This window comes from Mobula birostris, chromosome X (genome assembly GCF_030028105.1).
Source record: "Mobula birostris isolate sMobBir1 chromosome X, sMobBir1.hap1, whole genome shotgun sequence".
In the NCBI taxonomy this organism is placed as follows: Eukaryota; Metazoa; Chordata; class Chondrichthyes; order Myliobatiformes; family Myliobatidae; genus Mobula; species Mobula birostris.
In genome coordinates, this window is record NC_092402.1 from 70,692,859 (window position 1) to 70,713,307 (window position 20,449).

The 20,449-nt window shown below is 43.9% G+C and overlaps 1 protein-coding gene across 3 annotated transcripts in view; it reads right to left on the bottom strand.

Annotated features, from left to right (window-relative positions):
* The window catches only part of LOC140191890 (bromodomain adjacent to zinc finger domain protein 2A-like), a 140,395-nt gene that overhangs the window by 114,490 nt on the left and 5,456 nt on the right, over positions 1-20,449 (bottom strand). For 2 of the 3 annotated variants that reach the window (XR_011883953.1, XM_072249714.1), the window contains exon 1: positions 19,248-19,375. The exons of the other annotated variant lie outside the window; for it this stretch is intronic. Coding sequence is in view for 1 of the 2 variants with exons in the window: in XM_072249714.1 (XP_072105815.1) it covers positions 19,248-19,275 (28 nt within the window). In the remaining variant the exon portion in view is untranslated. Of the gene's footprint in view, positions 1-19,247; positions 19,376-20,449 lie in introns of those variants that run through there. 3 annotated transcript variants of the gene reach the window in all.

Consider the following 20,449-nt stretch of genomic DNA (forward strand, 5'->3'; position numbering starts at 1 on the left):
GCACACAAGTTCTTTTTGGACCCTCCCATTAATCCTACAGCCAATCTGAACACAACCCACGTGAAAGAATTCTATTGTACCCATTTTAGTCAGGAAGAGGTTAAAATCCATTGCAAGCAAATCAATTTGAAGAGAGGTTCTGACTTCTATAGTGTCCAGTTCGGGTAGCGCACTTAAGGAATAAAGGAATAATGAAAGGGTACAAAAGTGATTCCAAGGATGAGGGACTTTAGTTACGTCAATAAACTAATGATGCCATGGTGGTTCTCAGTGAAATAGGGGTTTTTGACAAAAGGATTTAAAATTGTGAAGGGTAGGGAAAGAACAGGCAGAGAGAAACTTCTCATTGGCAAAAGGACTAAATATCACAAGGATTTACAAAAAAAAGGAGCAAGTAATTTGATGTCTGGAATTCACTGCCAAGTTCAAGTTCAAGTCTATTGTCATTCAATTGTACACATGTATACCGCTAAATGAGCCAACATTCCTCTGGACCAAGATGCACAACACAGACACATTACATAGATGCAGTAGTGGAGGTAGATTCAACTGTAGCATTCAAAAGGGAGCTGAACTGAAAGGAAAGAATTTGCAGAGGCCTGGAGAGAGCACAGGGGAGTGGGATTAACTGTATTGCTCTTGCATAGAGCTGGTATGCACCCCACATTTGTACTGGCCTTCTGCCATGTTGTAACCATTGTGAGATTCTCCAGACCAGGCCCCCAGGGTTCTGAACATAACAGGCCTGACTTTTGTCCTGAGACCAACACTTACCCCTCAACCCCAGTGATCTGGTCATTCTCATGTTGACGTTTGTGGGAGCTTGCTGTGCACAAACTGCAACTGCGTTTCCTGCATTACAGAAGTGAATACACTTCAAAGTAGTTACTGACTGTAAATTTTTGGGAATTCACTGAACATCGATGTCACAGCATTTATTAACCATCCCTAACTGCCCCTGAACTGAGGAGGCAGTTAAAAGTCAACCTCTTCAGTGGGTCTGGAGTCACAGTGAGACCAGAATGAGAAAGGACCAGATGGGTTTTACAACAATCCAGTGGTTTCATAGTTACGATTATTGAGTCTGGCTTTTTTTTTTCCAAATTCCAGATGCATTTAATAATTTGGATTTAAAACTCCCAAGCTGTCATGGTGGGATGCAAGCTTACATCTCTGGATCAATGATTCAGAACTCTGGCTGCTGTGCAATTGAACCCCTACACCATCTCCCAAGTGTTGAAAAGGAAAACTAAGTTCTTTTCGCATGGATCTACCTCTTTACAGCACTTCTTGGAACACTATATTTATAACTCTAAGAATATTTATGTCACCCTAATTAAAAGCAGAGAAAGAGACTTTTGCAACAAACAATCTGCTGGAGGAACTCAGCAGGTCGAATAGTATCTAGGAGAGGAAAGGAATTGTTGAAACCCTCTATCAGGACATATTAAGGGACTTTTGTATCTGTATGGTGCCTTTAGCAACCTTAGGACATGCTAAATCACCTTTTTGTTTTGCTATTCTGGCATTGGCAAGGCCAACATTTACTGCCCATTCATAATTGCCCTTGTGAAGGTGGTGTTGAGCTGCCATCTCTGTGGTGACACCAGTTCATGATGCACTCCTCTCCTGCAGCTAACAATAACATTCTTCTGACCTCACTAACCTGACACTTTCTCCTTTTAAGAGTTTACACTATAGTTCTATCCTCACCCTCCTGTCCTTCTCCCCGCAAATCCACACATACTGATATCCCTCGCCTATCTAGATCGCACTGTTGCTCCAAACTCTGAACACTCCCGGCACTTTGGCATAGGAAATGGATCCCACTGGAGCATATGGGCAAGCATTATCAAGAGACGAAGAGCCTCCATGGACAGCAGCCAGTGGAATTCTAACCCTGGAGCAAAACAGCACCCAGTACTGAAGACAGAATATAATATTAATGGTAAGACTCCTGGCAATGTGGAGGATCTGAGAGATCTTGGGGTCTGTGTCCAAAGGACACTTAAAGCTGCTGCTCAGGTTGACAGTGTTGTCCAGAAGGTGTATGGTGTGTTGGCATTCATCAACCGTGGGATTGCGTTCAAGAGCCGTGAGGTAATGTTACAGCTATACAAGACCTTGGTCAGACCCCACTTGGAGTACTGTGTTCAGTTCTGGTCACCTCACTACAGGAAGGATGTGTATACTATAGAGAGAGTGCAGAGATTTACAAGGATGTTGCCTGGATTGGAGGGCGTACCTTATGAGAATAGGTTGAGTCAACTTGGCCTTTTCTCCTTGGAGAGATGGAGGATGAGGGGTGACCTAATGGGGGTGTATAGGATGATGAGAGGCATTGATCGTGTAACTAGTCAGAGGGTCTTTACCAGGGCTGAAATGGCTAACACGAAGGGGCATAGTCTAAGGTGCTTGGAAATAGGTACAAGGGGGATGTCAAGGGCAAGTTTTTCCACAGAGAGTGGTGGATGCGTGGAATGCACTACCAGCAGCGGTACAAGTGGATACAATAGGGTCTTTTAAGACCCTCTTAGATAGGTACATGGAGCTTAGAAAAATAGAGGGCTATGCAGTAGGGAAATTCTAGGCAGTTTCTAGAGTAGGTTACATGGTTGGCACAACATTTGGGCTAAAGGGCCTGTAATGTGCTGTAGATTTCTATGTTCTATGTTCTACTGGGGAGTGGTAATGAGGGGCAATCTGGGGAGTGGAGCAAGACTGGTTTTCTTCCCTCCCACGAGACAAATTTAATAACCAATCATGACCATAATTTAGTCGTGACCCTTCCAGATTGCAGTGCAGTTTAGATTTGTGCATAAGCAAGCAGATACTACCTGTCCAAGATCGTGGATGAAAATATGGTCACTTTGCTGAGATATACAAGACCAATCAGAATCCTTGGTGAAAAGCCCTGATAAGAGGCAACGTCCATTGGGTTATAGCTTTTGACAGATGTCAAAAGCTTTCAATTTCTTTCACATCCCTTCTAAGTTTTATGGAAGTCCTTCCTTTGAAACGTGGTTCTTTAAGGCTGTTATAGCTGGGGGTGGTAATGGGGACAAGCTCCCACTACCCATTAAATGGTCCCAATGGCATGTGCCTCAAATAGCCTCTGACAACCAAGTCCAGCTCCTGACTTTCACATGTGACTTAGCCACTAAGCCCAGCAGAACTATTTCTACTGACAGAAGGAGGGGCAAAGGTGGGTTACTGGCACCTTAATACCAATCACTTCGGGCAGATGGGGCTCATCAGCCGCGGCTGGCAGCTCATCCAGGAAAAGGAAACCTTAGCTACCTTGCGGATATACCCGCTCATGGAGAAGGCTTCGGGAGTAAACACAGGGGGAAATATCCAGAGCTGGAGACCCTAAGGCAGTCCCACATTGAGTTCAATGCTGACTGACAACTCCTGTGACGTTGCTGGCACTAAACTGTATCGGTCTCTGCCATTCCTTTGGGTTCATCAGATGTGTGGAGAGGGGGAGCTTACTACATGGGAAACAGGTTGCTCTCCATATCATACTGCTCAGACTTGTGTATCTAGACAGCTAGGACACAATATCCATGGTCAACACTGACCGACAGAGGCCTCAGACAGACGTTCTGATAGGAGGCACTGCTGAGCAATGTACAACAAGCTGTCACAGGCAGTAAAGTGTTATCAATATCATCTGTTTTAGTGATATTTATTGGGGATAGCTATTGACACAAGACATTGGGGGGAAAAAAACTCCATTATTTCAAAAGCTTTACTTCAACCTGTAAAAGCAGACAAGTTCTTGGTTTTGCATCTCATCTGAAATCCTCAGGCAAACAAATATTCCATCAGAACCACAATAGTGTATCAGGCTTTTGAGTTTTGGGCTCAAGCATCAGAACAAGATTTGAACCCACAACCTTTAGACTCAAGGATAATGGTGCAACCACTGACTCACAGCTGGCAAGGCATAAAGTAGAGAGAAATTGCAGTAAAAGGGAGGACAAAACTAATTGCAAGGAAACAATCTGATAAAGACCTTGATTCCCTGATGCCTTGATCAGGGTGCAGAAAATAGAATGAAGGCAGACATCTCTCGATAAATTCACTGACCTCCTCCAGACTCTCAGGAAACTGAAGTGCAACCCAGAGATTTTGTGCTCTAGCTGTTGCTGACGTAATCAGGGCCTGAGAGCAATTTGAACTGGAAGTCTATTCTTGTATCAGACTAGTGGCTGAGTCAGACAAGAGTTGAGTCAGACCATCCTGCCAAATACATATTGAGGAAATGAAATTCAATTGCATTTATCTCTTGACAGTATCAAATCCCTTGCTCTAAAGTAAAAAAAACCCTGAAAACCACTTCTCAGTTCTCTGCATTGAAAGAAAAGACCAAAGTCCAACTTTATCTCAAAAACATTTAAATACAGTATCAGTAGACTTAGTTTATAATGTTCACATAAGACAAAAGTGGGCATTAACATGATCAACCTTTGTAGCACAAGTGTTCTCCATTCTTCTGAAGTTTCCCCTTTTATGTTCCAAATTTCAATTATGTTTTTATTTTGCCCTCCCTTCTCCTTTACACCTCTACCCTCTTCCCTCTCCACCCCCAACGCAACTGTGTATAGCTTCACAGACAGGTCCTGTTCTCCAGCCCCTGAAGATCAAACATTTTGGATTTGAACCTTTAGAAGTGTATCTGTCCGCTGAGGTTTCTTGGTCAATTCATTGAATGAATGGCAGCACTCAATAATAACACCTACTATGTGCTGGCAACATCAACACAAAAAGACAATCACTCTGCTAGGTCTCAAGGCCTTGCCAGCAACATCTGTTACTATCACAGGAATCCAATCAAACCTCTTACTTACCCTGCTTTACACACCTTTAGTGTAAATGCTTTACATGAAATGCCTTGTTTTGAATCCTAGTAATAAAACTCTTCAGAGATCAGGCAGCATCTGTGGAAAGAGAAATAGTTAACACTCAGATCAAGACCCTACATCAGAAGTAACAAAGGGTCGAGGACCTGAGACATTAACTGTTTCTCATTTGACAAGTGCTGCCTGATCTGCTTTGTGTTTCCAACGCTTTCTGCATTTTCTGTTCTTATTTCAAACTTCCAACATTCGTAGTTTTTTTTTCTTGATTTTCATTCAGACGTCTACTCCTCACACTGCATCAGCTGATCCAGTGGGCAGTACTACTCTGGAGACCTTAGCACAGGGGTTCCCAACCTTTTTTGCACTGCGGACCGGTTTAATATTGACAATATTCTTGTGGACCGACCTACCAGGGCGGGGGGGTGGGGGGGTGGGTAGGATAGCCAAAGGACAAAGGTAGCAGTCAAATGCGTTGAGCTTACCCCGAGAAAGACAATGACCATGAAGCCTTGCACGGGCACCAGTGCGCATTCGTGTACCTGCCGACTTTTTCTACAAATCATTTTTGCTGATTCCGTCGGGGGGGGGGGGTGTTAATCACAACTGGAATATAGGTGATAGGTGGCTAATACATTCAATTTCATTTCTAAAAGGGTTTATCTACCGAATTTAATATTAAACACACAGCGCATATTTTCCTCACATGAATATAGTGGTAAGTCAATTATCAGGGGAGGACAGGGGAGCTTGAAGTAAGTGTTGACCGAACTTCCAGTAGAAGTGGTAGAGGCAGGTTCGATATTATCATTTAAAGAAAAATTGGATAGGTATATGGACAGGAAAAGAATGGAGAGTTATGGGCTGAATGCAGGTTGGTGGGGCTAGGTGAGAGTAGCGTTCAGCAAGGACTAGAAGGGCCGAGATCACCTGTTTCCGTGCTGTAATTGTTATATGGTTATATAAGTCACTTATAAGTCAATAGCATCATAACATTTTAAGTAACGTTTGGATATTAAACATACAGCACATATTTTCCTCGTATGAACATATAAAATCATTGCAACACACCAATATCGCTGAATCAGTGGGAGCCCTGGGATTGTTTCCCTGCAACAAGACGGTGCCATCGAAGGGTGATGGGAGACAGCGATACTCGAAGGAGGTTCCTTATGTCCAGTCTATTCCGCAATTTAGGTTTCGTTGCATTCATTGCAGAAAACCTCGCTTCGCAGCGATATGATGTTGGAAATGGAAGAAACGTTTTCAGTGCTTCCGTGGCTATCTCAGGATACTTAGCCTTGACTTTGATCCGGAATGCCGGCAGAGATGTTATGTCAAACATACTTTTCAGCCCACCGTCATTTGCAAGCTCAAGGAGTTGATCTCCTTCCCGCGCTGACATGGATGACACACGGGTAATGACCCTGCACGTGTAATGGCTCAACAGTGGCCGTGACAGGGAATGAGGAAAGGTTTTCTTGCGGCACAGTAGCACATGCTTTGCGGCCCGGTACCGGTCTGCGGCCCAGTGGTTGGGGACTGCTGCCTTAGTACATAATTTCGTATGACAATCAAGTGCAGGAAACAGAGGATGAACTCTTAAGAGAAATGTTCAAAGCCCTGTCTCTAGATCTATGAAAGAGCAGGAGTGGTGGCCAGAGATCAATATTCATCTAGCACTAAAACAGATCATAACTGCATTAACATCCAATGGATCTTGCTGTGTTCAAGTTGGCTGCTGTATTTGTTACACTGTAACACAAAAGTATTTTACTGGCTGTCAATAGCTTTGGAACAATAATGTATTTTCATCCCCTCTTTTCAGCGTCAGAGTCATAGCATGGTTACATTAATAAAACTTGAAAAAAGATGATGATGCACCCACCCAAAATAATGAAGCAAAGACCAAGGAATTGATTGTAGACTTCAGGAGAGGGAAACCAGAGCTTCATGAGCCAGTAATCATCGGGGGATCAGAGGTGGAGAGGGTCAGAAACTTTAAATTCCTGGGTGTCACTACTTCAGAGGACTTGTCCTGGACCCATCATATAAATATTATTGTGAGGAAAGCACGATAGCACCTCTACTTCCTCAGGAGTCTGTGGTGATTTGGCATGACATCAAAAACCTTGACAAACTTCTATAGATGTGTGGTGGAAAGTGTATTGACTGACTGCATTATGGCCTGGTATGGGAACACCAATGCCTTTAAGTGAAAAATCCTACCGACAGTAGCGGATTCAGCCCAGTACATCACAGGTAAAGACCGCCCAACCATTGAGCACATCTACATGAAACACTGTCATAGAAAAGCAGAATCCATCACTGAAGTTCCTCACCACCCAGGCTATGCTCTTTTCTTGCTGCTGCATCAGATAAAAGGTAGAAGGTACAAGAGCCTCAGGACTCACCACCAAATTCAAGAACAGTTACTACCCCACAACAATCAGGCTCTTGAACAAAAGGGGATAACTACATTCATCTATTGAGATGTTCCCACAAACAATGGTCTCACTTCAATGACTCTCTCTTGTTATTTCATGCTCTTATTATTTATTACTTTTTTTTATATTTGCACTTGAACTTTTTGTTGTCTTCTATGCTCTTGTACTTCCATTGATCCTGTTAGTTACTATCCTATACATTTGCTGAGTATGCCCTCAGCAAAAAGAATCTGAGTTGTATGTAGTGACATGTATGTACTCTGATAAAAAAAATTACTTTGAACTTTGAAACTTTTGCTGATTGTTATAGCTGTGGGTGGAGGAGGAGGAGGAAGTACAGCCAAATGAATCAGACAGAGACCACAATGAGGCCTCACTCAGGTTGGAGGAGCAATACTTCATATTCCATCAGGGTAGACTCCAACCTGATGGCATGAACATCAATTTCTCTAACATCCAGTAATTTCTACCCCCTCCCCCCGTCTATTGAACGCTGAAAGGCCAAAATAGGATGCATGTGGGAGGGCCTAAGACCAGAAAGCGCAGCCTCAGAATACAAGGAAGTCCCTTTAGAACAGAAATGAGAAGGGATTTATTTAGCCAGAGGGTGGTGAATCTGTGGAATTCACTGCACATTCAGTTGTGGAGGCAAAGTCATTGAGTATATTTAAAGTGGAGGTTGCTAGGTTCTTGATTACTAAGGGCATCAAAGGTAGAAGGAAGGAGAACGGGGTTGAGAGAGATAATAAATCTGCCATGATCGAATAGTAAAGCAGACTCGATGGACCAAATGGCCTAAATCTGCATGCATGTCTTATTATCTATGAATGCTCTTCCCAACATCACACGTTAGTGCATTGTGGTCACATAAGGCCAGTGTCTCCAAAGAGCCTGCTGACTCACAACTACCAATGTAATTGTAATCTAACTCTGTTGGTATGAAATCTATAGGACCAAGGAAAATGCTGGATAAAAACCCACCCCACGGTGTAAGTGGAGACACAAGAGATTGCACATGCTGGATAGTTGATATTTTCCTTCGAGATCTTACATCAGGACTGCTTACAGCTATGACCAACTTTAATGGAGGTATAAAATCCACCCGATCCCATCAGTGCAACAGTGAGTAAATGAGGTTAATGCTGTCCCACACTGGCTTGATTCAGTCATAACAAAGCGACTTTTGGTTCTGCTACTGCAAGGCTGGTAGAAATTGTGAACATTGGGCGAGAGAAACTGGGACAATCCCACAACTGGTCTCTTAAGGCTCATCTTTAAAGGGCCCTCCTCATCCTGTCTAATTTTACTGTACACAACGCATACAGTTTTTCAGCAAATGGATGGAAATACAGAGAGCCTGTGTCTGACTTCCTGATGGGGGAGATCTGCAGTGGGACCACAATTTTGTGAAACAATCAACTATCTACTTTCCACCTTAGTCTCCAAGCTTCCAGTCGGTTTTTTTCCCCTATTGTGCTGAGCTCTTGATGTACGAGTTACATCACATTAGGAATACAGAGTATTGCTGGGTCTGTTTCCTTCTGAAAAGACTCTAGGTCTTTTGCCTTCTGGCACCAAAACAGTCACCATCACAAAAAGCTTTGAAGATTGGACCTGTATTTCACATCTACTGTGACACTAAGCCTTACAGCAATATAGAGCACAAAAAAGTACAGCACAGGGACAGGCTAGTTGGCTCACCAGGTCTGCACCAACTATGATGCAAATTTAAACTGATCCCTTCTGCCTGCACACGGTCTTTATCCTTTAATTCCATGCTTGTTCGCGTGCCTCTTAAATGGGGTGCATGATAGTGTAACAGTTAGTGCATCGCTTTACAGCAGCAGTGAGCAGGGTTCAATTCCCAATACTGTCTGTATGAAGCTTGTACGTTCTCCTTATGACTACGTGGGTTTCCTCTGGGTACTCTGATTTCCTCCCACACTCCAAAGGATTAGTAGGTTAATTGGTCACATGTGCATAATTGGGCGGCACATGGCTCATTGGGCCAGAAGGACCCAAAGAGAACAGTGAAGAAAGAAATCAGGAGGGCTAAAAGAAGGCATGAGGTTGCTGAGGCAGACAAGGTGAAGGAGAATCCAAAGGGATTCTACAGATATGTCAAGAGCAAAAGGATTGCAAGGGACAAAATTGGTCCTCTTGAAGATCAGAATAGTAATCCATGCATAGAGCTAAAACAGATGATAGAGATTTTAAATAATGTTTTGCATCTGTATTTACTCAGGAGAAAGATAGAGTCCATAGAAGTGAAGCAAAGCAGCATTAATTTCATGGACCATATACAGATTACAGAGGAGGAGGCGTTTGTAACCCTGAGGCAAATCAGGGTGGGTAAATCCCCAGGGCCTGACAAGGTGTTCCCTCGGACCCTGTGGGAGACAAGTGCAAAAATTGCCAAGGCCCTAGCAGAGATATTTAAATTACCCTTAGCAACAGGAGAGGTATCAGAGGATTGGATGATAGCCAATGTTGTTCCACTGTTTATAAAGGCTCTAAACAACAAACCAGGAAATTATAGACCAGTGAGTCTAACATCAGTTGTGGGAAAATTGTTGGAAGGTATTCTAAGGGACCAGATATATGAGTATTTGGATAGATATGGACTGATTAAGTCAGCATGGCTTCGTGCATGGTAGCTCACGTCTAACTAATCTTATACAGTTTATCAAGGAAATTACCAGGAAACTTCCAATCTGCGCCTTCTAAGGCATGAAAATGCCCGACGCAGGCCTCTCGTGGTCTGAGTTGACGTTCCCTACCAGGAAAGTGGAAGAAGGCAAGGCAGTGGATGTTGTCTACATGGACTTTAGCAAGGGATTTGACAAGGTCCCGCATGGGAGGTTGGTCAAAAAGATTCAGTCGCTCGGCATTCAAGTTGAGGTAGTAAATTGGATTAGACATTGGCTTTGTGGGGGAGGCCAAAGAGTGGTAGTAGATGGTTGCCTCTCTGACTGAAGGCCTGTTACTAGTGGAGTGCTGCAGGGATCGGTGCTGGGTCCTTTGTTGTTTGTCATCTATATCAATGATCTGGATGATAATGTGGTAAACTGGATCAGCAAATTTGTGGATAACATGAAGATTGGGGTGTAGTGGACAGCAAGGAAGGCCAGGATGGCAGGGATCTGCATCAGCTGGAAAAATGGGCTGAAAAATGGCAGATGTAATTTAATGCAGACAAGTGCGAGGTGTTGTACTTCAGTAGGACCAATAGGGTAGGTCTTACACAGTCACGAGGAAATCTGCAGATGCTGGAAATTCAAGCAACACACACAGAATGCTGGTGGAATGCAACAGGCCAGGCAGCATCCATAGGAAAAAACACAGTTGACGTTTTGGGCTGAGACCCTTCATCAGGACTAACTGAAAGAAGAGATAGTTAGAGATTTGAAAGTGGGAAGGGGAGGGGGAGATCCGAAATGATAGAAGACAGGAGGGGGAGGGATGGAGCCAAGAGCTGGAAAGTTGATTGGCAAAAGGAATACAAAGCTGGAGAAGGGAGAGGATCATGGGATGGGAAGCCCAGGGAGAAAGAAAGGGGGAGGGGAGCACCAGAGGAAGATGGAGAGCAGGCAAGGAGTTATTGTGAGAAGGAGAGAGAAAAAAGGAAAATAAATAAATAAGGGATGGGGTCAGAAGGGGAGGAGGGGCATTAACGGAAGTTAGAGAAGTCAATATTCATGCCATCAAGTTGGAGGCTACCCAGACAGAACATAAGGTATTGTTCCTCCAACCTGAGTGTGGCTTCATCTTTACAGTAGAGGAGGCCATGGATAGACATATCAGAATGGGAATGGGACGTGGAATTAAAATGTGTGGCCACTGGGAGATCCTGCTTTCTCTAGCAGACAGAGCGTAGGTGTTCAGCGAAACAGTCTCCCAGTCTGCATCGGGTCTCACCAATATATAGAAGGCCACACCGGGAGCAGTATATCACACCAGCCGACTCACAGGTGAAGTGTTGCCTCGCCTGAAAGGACTGTCTGGGGCCCTGAATGGTGGTGAGGGAGGAAGAGTAAGGGCAGGTGTAGCACTTGTTCCGCTTACAAGGATTAAGTGCCAGGAGGGAGATCGGTGGGAAGGGATGGGGGGACGAATGGACAAGGGAATCGCCTAGGGAGCGATCCCTGCAGAAAGCAGAAAGGGGGGAGGAGGGAAAGATCTGCTTGGTGGTGGGATCCCGTTGAAGGTTGCGGAAGTTACGGAGAATTATATGTTGGACCCAGAGGCTGGTGGGATGGTAGGTGAGGACAAGGGGAACCCTATTCCTAGTGGGGTGGTGGGAGGATCCCATGATCCTCTCCCTTCTCCAGCCTAGTATTCCTTTTGCCAATCAACTTTCCAGCTCTTAGCTCCATCCCTTCCCCTCCTGTCCTCTCCTATCATTTCGGATCTCCCCCTTCCCCTCCCACTTTCAAATCTCTTCTTTCAGTTAGTCCTGACGAAGGGTCTCGGCCCGAAACGTCAACTGTGTTTTTTCCTATGGATGCTGTCTGGCCTGCTGCGTTCCACCAGCATTTTGTAGGTCTTACACAGTGCACAGTTGGGCACTGAGGAATGTAGTAGAACAAAGAGATCTGGGAATACAGGTCCATAATTCATTGAAAGTGGTGTCACAAGTAGACAGGGTTGTGTGCTCCAGGCTCTACATGATGATTCCGGGCACTTAGGGGTAGAGAAGACCTATGGATTAGTCAAGGACCGGTTTTACTGGCCCCGGATGAGGGGGGAGGTGGAAGAATACTGTAAGACCTGTAGCCGTTGCGTCAGGAGGAAGACCTTGCCTGCGCAGGCGGCTCCGTTATCCCACTTGCAGAGTGCGGGACCCATGGACCTGGCGTGTATGGATTTCCTGTCTATTGAGCTGGACACCAGCAATACCACGAATGTTTTGGTCCTCACGGATCACTACACTAGATATGCGCAGGCTTTTCCTACTAAGGATCAGAAAGCGACTACAGTGGCGAAGGTGTTATGGGAGAAGTACTTTGTTCATTATGGCCTTCCCCGGCGGATCTACAGTGATCAGGGGCGGGACTTCGAGAGCAGGCTTATACATGAATTGCTGGATATGCTTGGGGTTGAAAAGTCCAGAACCACCCCGTATCACCCGCAGGGTGATCCTCAGCCCGAGAGGTTTAACCGGACCCTGCTGGACATGCTCGGCACGTTGGAGATTGGACAGAAGAGTAAGTGGAGTCAGCACATCGCCCATTTGGTTCATTGTTACAATTGTACTCGCAATGATGCTACGAGGTACTCGCCCTACTATCTGATGTTCGGACGGGATGCGAGGTTGCCCATTGGTCTGTGCTTTGGGACTGAAGCAGGGGAAATACCTTCGAAGCCATGTCTGAAGTACGTGTCCGATATGAGGAGAGAGTTGAAAAGGGCGTACGAGTTGGCTGAGGCGGCAGCCACCAAGCAGAACCAGCGGAATAAAAGGAGGTATGATCAGAAGGTAAAGTTCGTCCAGCTATTGCCGAGAGACCGAGTCCTTATCCGGAATTTAGGACTACAGGGTAAGCACAAGTTGGCGGACCGTTGGGCAGCCACCCCATATGTGGTGGAGAGTCAGATGCCGAATCTCCCGGTTTACCGGGTGAGACCTGAGGGCGGGCAGGGGCCTGTCAAGGTACTCCATCGGAACCACCTGTTGCCTCTGGGTCGCGAACTGAAGATGGACCCAGAGCCCGAATGGGAGTTTACTCCTATTACGAGGACTTTGCGAGGGCGCGGGGCGCGGGAAGAGCCCGCTGCGAAGAAAACGGGGCCGGTCCCCACCTCGAGAAGGGATACGTCATCGGAAGATGATGATTCGGACGTGTGGTACCTGCTTCCGTTCGCTGATTCCCCGGTGCCAGGAGAAGAGACTCTTGGCCCTTCCATCACTGAGTCAGGGGAACCGAGGGAGGGTGTTGCAGAGCCGCCTGTATTACAGCCGGCATTGGGGGAGGAGAGGGTGGAGGCAGAACCCGAGCCAGAGGGCTCACCGGGGCAGAGGGATCCCGGTGAAGGGGAAGGTCCGACAGATAGGCCCGAGGGGTCAACTGGGGTGTCTGAACAGGGAGAGACAGCAGAGGAAGTACAGAGGCCTCAGAGGAGTAGGCATCCCCCGGAAAGACTCACTTATATAGCGCCGGGAGAGCAGGGTGTGATCTCTACTGCCCTGCAAAGTTATGTCACTGCTTTATGCACCTGGGTTGGGTTTTGTGTTTTACAAGGAGCACTGGTGAACTCTGTTAACGTCATGAGGGCATGACTTTTTGAGGTGGGGGGAGAGTGTACGGGGTCTTTCTTTTGTTACATTTAAAATGGCGATTTTGTTATGTTAATCTGGGGAATGCGGCTTTGTTGTGTTTAACGCTGCAGAGAGTTTGCGCTAACAGTTTGTTTTACTTTAAATGAGATAACCAGGTTCTATTAGCCAATGGGTGGTTACGTATCGTTTTGTTTTCGGATGCCATGCTGTATGATATGACTGTGGACTGGGTTTTGATGGGGAGTCGGGAGGAGAGACGAGGAGGACGGCGGACGTGCGGAGAGGCTCCGGTCGATCACTCCGGGTGGTCCCGAGCCCTGAGTCGACGGAATTCGGGTGGTTGTCTGACGTCGAATTGAGCTCCAACGGTAGCGCGCGAAGAACTTGGACTTTAATAAGTGTTGGCGCCTTTTTTTTTCCCATTACTTTCCTCTCTGTATCAAATGTATATTAATGTCATAGAATTAGTAATATCTATAAAGTGTATTTGTTAAAATTTACTGGGTGTGCTGGCTGATGATTGATGTTTGTGATTGATTCGGGCGACGACTGACCCTGAGGGGAGTGTTGAAGCAGGTGCTGGGCGGGATTTCCCCTAGACATACACGAGCCAATATAACAGAACGTTACAGTTGTAAAGAAAGCTTTTGGCATAAATCAAAGTATTGGGATGTTATGTTGAAATTGTATAAGACATTCGTGAGGCCTAATTTGGACTATTGTCTGTAGTTTTGGTCACCTATCTAGGAAAGATGTAAACAAGGTTGAAAGAGTACTAAGAAAATTTACAGGAATGTTGCTGGGACTGGAGGACCTGAGTTATATGGAAATACTGAAAAGGTGAGGACTGCACTTAGAATGTAGAAGATTGAGAGGATTGACGTACACAACATTATGAGGGGTATTGATAGGACTAATGCAAGCAGCTTTTTTCCACTGAGGTTGGGTGGGACTGAAACCAAAGGTCATGGGTTAAGGGTGAAAGATGAAAAGTTTACAGGGACCATCAGGAAAAACTTCTTTATTCAGAGGGTTGTGTGTGGAACGAGCTGCTAGCACAAGTGGTGCATGCAAGTTCAATTTCAATGTTTAAGAGAAGTTTGGATAGGTACATGGATGGTATGGAGGGCTGTGGTCCCAGTGCAGATCAATGGGAGTAGGCAGTTCAAATGGTTTCAGCACGGACAACATGGGCCAAAGGGCCTGTTTCTGTGCTGTACTTCTCTACGACCCTATGACCGTGCCTGCGGCTAAAGAGTATATAAAGATCTCTGACAAAGCCCCAGCAATCTCCTCTCTTGCTTCCCTCAGTATCCTGGGATAAGATCCCATCAGGCCCTGGGGACTCATCCAGTTTAATGGTTTTCAAAATACTTTGTTACTTCAAAGGGATTCTGTGTCACATGGTCTCTTCATTCTCTAGGCATAGTATGTAACTCCAAACTCATGGCACCAGTTACAACAGAATAACCCTAGATATTTGTAACAAGATATCTGTAAAGGAATGCTGCCACCAAACATATTCCCAGCTGCAGCAGTCAATGCAAAAGCTTTATGGGGAAGGACTGCAGTCTCAGTCTTGCAGCCATGAGACACTGAGGGGCTAAGACCTGTGTAAAAGCCTCTCAAACACAGGAGTAGCAAAGATGCCTTGTACAGAGGATGCACTAGCACAACTATTTATAGATCTAATAATGCTATGCATGTGTTATCTTGACAACACTATGAATGTAAGGAAAGCTCCACTAAAACATCAAAGCAAGCAGAAGTTGTACTTCCCCCCCCCCACTTTTATAGAAATAAAACTTTACAATAAAACATCAACATCCAAGGAAATGGCTGGATAGGAGGCCCAGTATATCTCAGATATATCTCAAGTGGCAAGACATACATACCAATACAAGTATCCTTTAAAAATCTTATTCCTAACCCTCAAAAGAATTTGCTTAGTAAGCAGAAAAATAATGTCTTACAGGGCTAGAGAGAAATGTCTAGAGCTGAAGTTAATTTGGACAACTCCTTCTGTTGTCAGAAAGTAGAAAGTTGTCCAAACTATCAGTGAAAAAGGAAGCAAAGTGCAATAAAAGATCTGTTTAGAGCATGAAGGATCTCAGTCCTGAAACATTGACTCTGTTTCTCCCCCCACTGATGCTTTTTGAGCTGCTGAGTGTTTTCAACATTTTCAGCAATTATTTTAGATTTCCAGCATTCATTTTAAACAAATTCTGGCCTAGTTTCCCCAGGGTAATTCCACTTTGAGAATAAAGAAACAAAGTCATTCGCAGCCTCCATCTCTTACAGAATGTACTTGGTTATACAAACATACAAATGAGGACTTGACCACTAAAACATACTCTGCCATTCAATAAGATCATGGCTGCCCTTACTGCAACTCCAGGAGAGTGACCAAGATTTCTGCCTCCAATCTTTGCTGAAACTATTCTATAAAACCCTGTTGGGAGATGTACAAAAGTGAGTGTTACAAAGCTTGCAAAAAGGCAACAACTATCTCTTTCTTCCTGTGTGTAGCTGCAAGACCTCCACTTAGCATATCATTCCGGAAAGGGATTCAGCATGTACATGAACTGCTTTGTACAGCACTGCACCAGCTCTGTGTCATTTGCTCCCCATAATAATTAGCAGGATCTTGGCACTACTTGCAATTTCTCTTTTGGTCATTTTCACTATTTTAAACACTAAATAGTCAACAGAGGAAGCCACGGTAACCAATCTACAAGTAACCTTGCGTTGCAACCCTCAAACAACATCACGTGGTCAATCAAGGCAAGAACAGTTTCCAAAATTGCCATGCTTTGTGGAATTGAACTGGTGGCTGTTGCCATATTTTTTAATTCAAAATTCTTCTGCCCCAGTAGCAGTTTGAGGGAACTTGCAATTTTGAGCCATATAGACTAGAGATGTTCTATGTTCTATTCCCAGTCTATGCTGAGTATGCAGATTTCATGCACATATTTATAAAGAGTATTCACTCCCCCTTGGAAATTTTCATGTTTTATTGTTTTACAACATTGAATTACAGTGGATTTAATTTGTTTTTTTTTGACACTGATCAACAGAAAAAGACTCTTAGAAACATAGAAAATAGGTGCAGGAGTAGGCCATTCGGCCCTTCGATCCTGCACCGTCATTCAGTATGATTATGGCTGATCATCCAACTCAGAACTCTGTACCAGCCTTCCCTCCATACCCCCTGATCCCTTTAGCCACAAGGGCCATATCTAATTCCCTCTTAAATATAGCCAATGAACTGGCCTCAACTGCTTCCTGTGGCAGAGAATTCCACAGATTCACCACTCTCTGTGTGAAGAAGTTTTTCCTCATCTCGGTCCTAAAAGGCTTCCCCTTTATCCCGTGAAAACAGATCTTTACAATGTGATCCAATTTAATTGCATAAGTATCTACCCCCCCCCCCTTAATGACACACGAAATCGTCACTGGTTTCAGAAGTCGCATGATTAGTTAAATGGAGATCTGTTTTTGGAGATCTATGTGAAGTCAAGGTGTTTCAAATGATTGTAGTAAAAATACACCTGTATCTGGAAGGTGCAACTGTTGAGTCAGTACCCTGGCAAAAACTACACCATGAAGCCAAAAGAACCCTCCAAACAACTCTACAAAAAGGTTACTGAAAAGCACAAGTCAGGAGATGGATACAAAAAAATTTCCAAGTCACTGAATATGCCTTGAAATACGGTTAAGTCAATCATCAAAAAATGGAAAGAATACAGATGAGCTGTAAATCTGCCGACAGCAGGCCATCCTCAAAAACTAAGTGACCATGCAAGAAGGGAACTGGTGAGGGAGGCCACCAAGAGACCTATGACAACTCTGGAAGAGTTACAAGCTTCAGTAGTGGAGATGGGAGAGACTGCGCATACAACAACTGTTGCCCAGGTGCTTCACCAGTCGCAGCTTTATGGGAGAGTGACACAGAGAAAGCCACTGTTGAAAAAAGCTCTCATAAAATCTCAGCTAGAGTTTGCCAAAAGGCATGTGGGAGACTCTGAAGTCAGCTAGAATCAAATTTGAGCTTTTTGGCCATCAGACTTTACGCTACGTTTGGTGCAAGCCAAACACTGCACATCATCAAAAACACACCATCTCTACTGTGAGGCATGGTGGTGGCTGCATCATGCTGTGGGGATCCTTCTCTGCAGCAGGCCCTGCAAGGCTTGCTAAGGTAGAGGGTAAAACGAACGCAGCAAAATACAGGGATATCCTGGAGGAAAACCTGATGCAGTTTGCAAGAGAACTGCGACTTAGGAGAAGATTTGTTTTCCAGCAAGACAATTACTCCAAGCAAAAAGCCAAAGCTACACAGGAATGGCTTAAAACAACAAAGTTAATGTCCTGGAGTGGCCAAATCAGAGTCTAGACCTCAATCCATTTGAGAATTTGTGGCTCGACTTGAAAAGGGATGTTCACTCACAATCCCCATGCAATCTGACAGAGCTTGAGCAGTTTTGTAAAGAAAAATGGTGATAAATTGCTATGTCCAGATGTGCAAAGCTGATAGAGACCTATCCACACAGACTCCAAGCTGTAATTGCTGCCAAAGGTACATCTACTAAATACTGACTTGAAGAGGGTGAACACTTATGCAATCAATTATTTTTGTTTTATAGTTGTAATTCATTTAGATCACTTTGTAGAGATCTGTTTTCACTTTGACATGAAAGAGTCTTTTTCTGTTGATCAGTGTCAAAAAAGCCAAATTAAGTCCACTGTGATACAATGTTGAAAAACAATAAAACACTGAAACTTCCAAGAGGGAGAATACTTTTTATAGATAGACACTGTACCAATAATAGCATTACTGTTGGGGTCATGATGCAAGGACACAAGTTGAGAACTATAAACAAAATAAAAAGCTATCATCTGGAAAATTCCTTTTGTGACAGCTGGGCTCAGTTTGTAAAATATTTACCTCCTTATCTCTCAAGATCTCTAACATGAAACCTAAGGTGACATTTTACGGGCATTTGCAGAATGTTGTTCAAAACAGTTTGCTGTGTTGCCTTCCATAACAATAACCACTGTGATTCATTATTGGAAAATGCAATTATAACAAAGTAACTGCAAGTCCCCTTATTATTAAATAGCATATCCCTACAACGTTCTGCACATTGCATCTGACAATACTTAGGGCCTTTCCTACTTCATGCCCTTTATATAATCTACAGTGTTTCCCAACCTTTTTAAGCCCAACAAAACCCTAAAGCACCTTCATATTTCCCAACGCCCCTCTTACACACAATATACTTTCTGTCGCCCCAATAGTGTAAAAACATATCTACCACATGAGAAAAATGATTCTGCTTTAAATTTTTATTTGACTTTAAATCTAGCTTACACAGTACTTGTGTGCTGTACTGCAGCTTCAATATCAATGTGATCCTTGAGCTTGATGGTTTTTAGCAAGAGTTGAAATATCTGATTCAAGCTGTGACAGCAAAAGGTTTAAAGTCCCCACACATAACAACATCTAAGTGGTTTCTGTTTTTTTTTGAAATGAGTATATGGTTCACTGCACTGAGCCTCTCTCAACAAGGTAGGAGGATGGGAATGCAATGAACAGCAGTTTAGCTCTTTGCCAAAGACCAGGAAACTTCGTATGACAGTGTAGCCACATACCACAAAAGCTGACATTTTTGAAAAGCATGTTTGCTTCTTCATCATTCTGAATTTTGATAATTTCTTCTTGCAAGCTCTCTTCCTGTTCTTCCACCTTGCAAAGAAATGGGTTAATTACCCAGTCTGGAATATCCAGATTGTTCAAATCCTTGAATTGATTCTGAAAATCCTTCTTCAGTGACTGCAGGTATAAGCAGTACTCTTGCAAATCACGATCTGTGATAGAGAGTATCACACTTTTCACGCAGGAAAACTGTGAGAACATTCCACTCCCAATATTTTGTTTATATATTTCCAATTTTCTGATAAAAGTGGAAACTGCAATTTTGGCCTGGATTAAATTGAAAACCTCACCCTGCAGTTTCATATTTAGAATGTTCATTTTGTCATACAGATCAACTAGGTATGCCACATCTCCCAGTAGAAGTTCAATCTTGTTTCCCAAGCTCTTGTTGATTTTGAGCAAAAATTCAACCACAGTATCAAAAAGATCAAAGAAATATTTTAAGCAGCAGCCTTTTGACAGCCAACACAGTTCAGTGTGGAGAAACAAGCATCCAACTCTTCATTGCTATCTTGGCATAACTGGCAAAATACTCTGCTATTTAATGGATGAACTATAACCTTGTTGATAGCAGATATTACAAGATATTGTATTATATTGATTATTGGTGGGGGGGGGGGGGAGACAGTAAGCGGCACCCTAACTTGAGGCATGAGACCTGACCGACTGTGTCAACTCACTGCCATCGTCAACATCCGAGAGGCATTCCCCATCTGTGTTCATTTTTAATTTTAATTTAGCCCCATTAATGAATGATAGGTATGTACTCTATGAGTCTGAAGGTGGTGAAGCCTTGAATTCTAATCCTACTAAGAAACAGAAACTACAGAAAGTGCATCAATACGATGTTACATACCTGGAGTATGATTTTATTCTGTTCCTGTCAGATCCGCAATACTCCATGTGTCTTATTTGTAATACTGTACTGTCTAATGAAGCCATGAAACCATCAAGATTGCAAGACGCTTCCATAAAAGGCACCCTGAAAAGGCATACAGACAAGCCTCCAACCCCAAGACAAGCCACCTCCAGGCCTCCAGTCTTGCTTTTAATATCCCCTTAAGTACCTTTACTGGCACTGACATTCTGCACTCATGAAAGTGCCCATTTTTAGTAAGTTACCTAAAGGCAGTCAATG